Below are 4,760 nucleotides of genomic sequence, written 5' to 3' on the forward strand. Positions count from 1 at the left end.
TTCACATTATTGAGAGAAAGAGAAAGAGAGAGGGAGAGGGAGATTATCATTGGCCATGCTGCCCCCACTACAAAGGAGTGGGTACCAGCCAGCCCTTAAAAGGAATGATGAACCTTGTGCTTTAACTTTTTTTTTTCCCTCTATCATTTGGACCCCACATCCCTCGCCGACACGTGGAACAACGGGATAGCTGCTTGACCCTTGGATGCTAAAGTTGCCGGAAAATAACAGAGAGGGATAACACTATAGGGAACCAATCATGGAAAAGAGGTCACAACTAAGGGAGCCAATCATGCAGAGTGGATCCCACCTATCCCTCAAGGGGCCCCATCTAGCCGCCACCGATGCGGAGCGTTGCTTGCCACTCCTACTGTGCTTCAACTTCAACCATTTGATGGGAAAACAAATCGATGGTTAGATGAAAAATTACTAAGTACGTAGAGACGTCAATGGATTGGATTCATTCAGATACGATGTCTAATCGAAAAAATGAAAAAAATTAAATCTGATTAGTAATTGAATCGGTTTTTAGATCTACGATCACATTTAATGACATCTGGTCAGATTCAGATTCAGTTTTAAATAAACATCTAATAACTATTCTTTTTGAAAGGCAGCTTCTTATCATTTATAATGCTGTTTGGATTCCATTATGTATTTAAAAGTCATAAATTGGGATTCATATCTGAAAATAAAAGTCAGATTCAGATCGGATTTGGATTACAAATTTAAAGATAGGATTCAACAATGGTATGGACTTTCAAATTCAAATATGTGAATATCTGATGAAGTAATATCAATTCGAATTAGATCCATTGACATCCCTAAAGATGGGAGCAACAAAAATTACTTCATGCTAGTAAGTTGTTCTATTTTGCATCACAAGCTTTGATGTTCATGTATGCAAAGAGGCTCAACATTCAAAACTACTTAGAATCTCCATATATATTTATATATGAAAAGATACAATTTTACATTTTACATGACAAAGGACTCATCCCTTGGACCTTCAAAGGGAAACTCATTTAACAAAATAAAACCCTTCCAGACAGTCTTTTATTGCACGTCCCACAGACATTTCGACTGCCCTTACATATTCATTCACCATTCATGACTCTATACGTTGGTTTAGCCCACATTCACCAATTTATCACCGCCAACGGTTCAGCTCAGTTGGAAGCGCGATTCCCTCGGCGTGTTATCTGGCGCTCAATCTGAAAAGCATGAGAAATTGTTTCTCCATGAGTGTTTGTAAGAAAACCCTATTAAGTAAACAAGGCACCAAATGGAGGCTCCCCAGTAAACATGCCCCTTTTCAATCATCGAAACTTTCATTTCTATATCGAAACTTTCATTTATATCTGACTATTTGAATGCAAAGGCGGAAAATAAAAAAAAAAAAAAAAGAACTTCTCTCAAAAAAATCTGAAGCTCCTTTTAGAGTATAAGGAATAAATTCGGATTCTTTATGGAAATCTGTGGACTAAAAGGATTGGTGTTAGTACCTCAAGATAACGGTCCATCTTCCTTTTGAGAAGTGCATGCTCCCTTTTCACCTGATTGAAGCTTTTATTGCACCTACCAAAAACACAATTAAATCAGTAATTCTTCCTAAGAAAATGAACCATGTGAGCACATATATATATATATATATATATATATATAATATATATATATATATACGTATAGAGAGAGAGAGAGAACTACCCGTCTTTGTTCTTCTCATCACAGAATTGCTTGAAGATCACACACTCATTGTTGATTCGTGCTGCTCCAATGCTGAATAGAAACAAAACTTCTACTAAATCAATGAATTCCACTAGGAAATTTAAAAAATGTCGACAGGCCAACTAGGGAAGGGTCCCGACACAATATACCATGTTCCTTATGGCCCACAGCTTCTATCCTACGAAAGAAACGTCACCCAACAGGAGTCACAATTCCAAGAAATTCTTTAGTTCTTTTTCGGTCTAAAAGTGTGAAATTCCGGGGACTTCTTCTAAGATGGGCCCATGGCGTGAGAGAGAGAGAGGAGATCCTGCTTCATTTTCCTTATATATGTAGATAAGAAAAAATTTCCTATGAGGAAAGACGCGTTGGTAGTTTTTGGTTGGTAAAATCTTTGTGGTTTCCTCAAGTCCACTGTTGCGTCCTTCTACTGTGTTAACATGAAGAGACAAATCAAAGCAACTCCCATTGTACGAATTATTCTTTCATACCTGGAACTGCTTCCCCTGAACTGGTGTATGACAGCATCCAGCTTCTTGAAATCTGGTGGATTCTTCTCACTGCAGCAGGAAAAGTAATGTTACTACTGTGGCAAGTGTTAACCAGGCAGCTCCTTGATCCCCAATGTATCACATATGCTTCCATTACTTTTCTAGCAAGCAAGTTAGATGGTACCCACCAAATTCTGTGACTAACAAAATGCTGTCAAATTCACTAGAAATCTACGTGATATTTTAATTACTACAGTTAGTTGTCCTTGTAATTAAGTTATGTTTCTTGATTCCAAAGCTTGCCAGATGACCTCTGCCTAGTGAGAAACAAGTAAGGTTAAGTGCTCCCTAAGCTCGAAAATGGACGAAGTTGTTGTTGAACATAATTGGGTCACTGAAATACATTCAAATAAAAAGTAACCTGTTAAATATAATAGGTTGAAAGTATGGGCTCCCTCTGCCAGTAGCAGAGTGAGACTTGAACTATTATACTTTACTGTCTGCAGACAGGCTTTAAGTTTCAGACCAACAATCACTCACATCAGCAGTTTTTTAATTAAAGTGACTAGAATAATAATTGATCTTCCTTTTTTTTATTTCTTCAATTGAGAATGAGGCCCCTGCACCAAGCTTCACCAGCACAACACCATATAAAAACTCAAACAACAAAATGGCAGGGTTGCAACTTCATCCAAATTCTAAAGACTCGAATTTGACACTCTTCTCATTCACTTATTGTTGACAGCTTTGAACTTGAATGGGAAGAGGAGGAAGAAATGCTGAAAAGCTCTTCTGCAAGTAATATGAGAGCTGCGACTTGGGTGTCTTTTTTTTTTTCTGTCCTTCTAAATTCTTTGAGCATCTAGATATCAGATTCACCCGGAGCTGCAACCAAGTACAAGATAATCGATATACTCAAGAGTTGAATTCACTTACAGTGCCTGCTCCATATTGGAGAGCAGCCTAGCAGAGTCCTTGAGATACATGGTCACAACTTCATCCACAAAATGTGGATTGCTCTCGTCCTGCAATTCTTCTAGCTGGTTGAACTGCCCATCAAGGTAACCCTGTAGTTTGGCAGCAATAACAACTTAGAAAGCAACATATTTATCAATGAATAAAGAAACCCATTTACTCCTCTTTTCTGCTGACCAGACCTACTCTTCTCTACTACACCAAACCCCTGGCTGTTGGTGTATACATAAGATACCATTCTTTTGATGGAAAAAGAAACAGGGAAAAGCATGAAAAATAAGCACTTGTATGTAGCATGAGCAGATATGCGACCACCTTAGTATGTACCCTTATAAGTATATGAAAGCCAAAACTTTAAGATAAATAATATATGTGACTGATTCTAGTAAATAACGTTGGATGCATTTGGACTTTGGAGAATGAATAGGAGGAATCAGCTCGTCCTCCATTCCTGTGCTCAAGTAAAGATTCAAATGAAGCTTAGAAATATCCTCCATCTAGACCAGCACTGCAAGTAGCCCGATTGGAGGACTGGCGCTCTTTACAGGGCAAAAACAGGGTAGGTCAATTTGCTGCAAGTGTCGTCTGTCATCTTAACAATCTAGAATGTTAGGAGATCGGTACCCAACTAGGAATCCGGCCGGAGACCCGGTCACGTCGATCAGAAACTTGTGATAGGGAAGCTCACCTGTTCAAAGAGGGAGTTCTTATAAAGAGCGAGCTGACGATGCAATTGAGCGCCCTCCATGCCCTTCACTGAGAAAGAAAGAGGGAGAGAGAAACGGAGGCGACAGAGAGAGGGAGAGAGAAAGAGAGAGGATATTCAGGAGATGAACCTTCAGTAAGCGAGGATGTGATGATGATCAAGGAAGGAGGCAAGGCATCCATATTTATAGCCAGAAAAAGAGCATTTCTTTGGGTGTGTGCGAGCGTTGTTATATTGGACGAGCGAGAGAGGATGTGATGTTGAGGAAATGGACCCCTCGAGGATGGCTGGAAAAGAGGCATCAATTGGGTGGCGACGCCGGTAAGGGGGGAGGTCGGATGATGATTGTGAAGAGGAGAAAAGAGCAGAGAAGATAGTTGTGCAGTCCCTCTTCTTTTCCTGTAGATCTGCCCCAGCTTACTAGACTCAGGGACCGCAACGTAGATTCTCTAAGAACATTGGTCACGCGTCATGGGCTTAATTGCTAGAGACTACTTACCGAAACAGCCAAATCATGATTTATAGTCTTGTTTTTTAGTTAATATATATAGTAGATGGCAGATACTTAGAATCTCAATCATTGATCTTTTTATATCAATGATTGGTTGCAAGAAAAATAAGATATGAAATTGTAAACTAATAATAATTGATGCAAATGCCCTATCATTGTTTTTTTCTCTCATTTGAAAATGATATAACATATGTAAGTGAATGGTGAATCTAATTATCTAGAATCATCTAACCATATAATGTCTATCTATGAATGGTTGAGAGAAAAACATGAAGAAAAGATAAAAACTAATATTACATGACATCATTTTTTTCTTTTTATTTTTTTCTTAACCATTTATCTTCTTTTT

At 38.5% G+C, this 4,760-nt stretch overlaps 1 protein-coding gene across 1 annotated transcript; it reads right to left on the reverse strand.

Moving 5' to 3' along the window:
• Positions 1 to 927: 927 nt before the first annotated feature.
• Positions 928 to 4,367, reverse strand: LOC116255595 (pseudo histidine-containing phosphotransfer protein 2). The gene is made up of 6 exons (XM_031631467.2): positions 3,883 to 4,367; positions 3,156 to 3,286; positions 2,220 to 2,288; positions 1,708 to 1,779; positions 1,506 to 1,578; positions 928 to 1,214 (listed from the first exon to the last, which is right to left on the reverse strand). The coding sequence occupies exons 1-6, from the start codon at positions 3,940 to 3,942 to the stop codon at positions 1,170 to 1,172; spliced, it is 450 nt and encodes a 149-aa protein (XP_031487327.1). The 5' UTR covers positions 3,943 to 4,367; the 3' UTR covers positions 928 to 1,169.
• Positions 4,368 to 4,760: the final 393 nt, after the last annotated feature.

Source organism: Nymphaea colorata, chromosome 6, assembly GCF_008831285.2.
Source record: "Nymphaea colorata isolate Beijing-Zhang1983 chromosome 6, ASM883128v2, whole genome shotgun sequence".
NCBI lineage: Eukaryota > Viridiplantae > Streptophyta > Magnoliopsida > Nymphaeales > Nymphaeaceae > Nymphaea > Nymphaea colorata.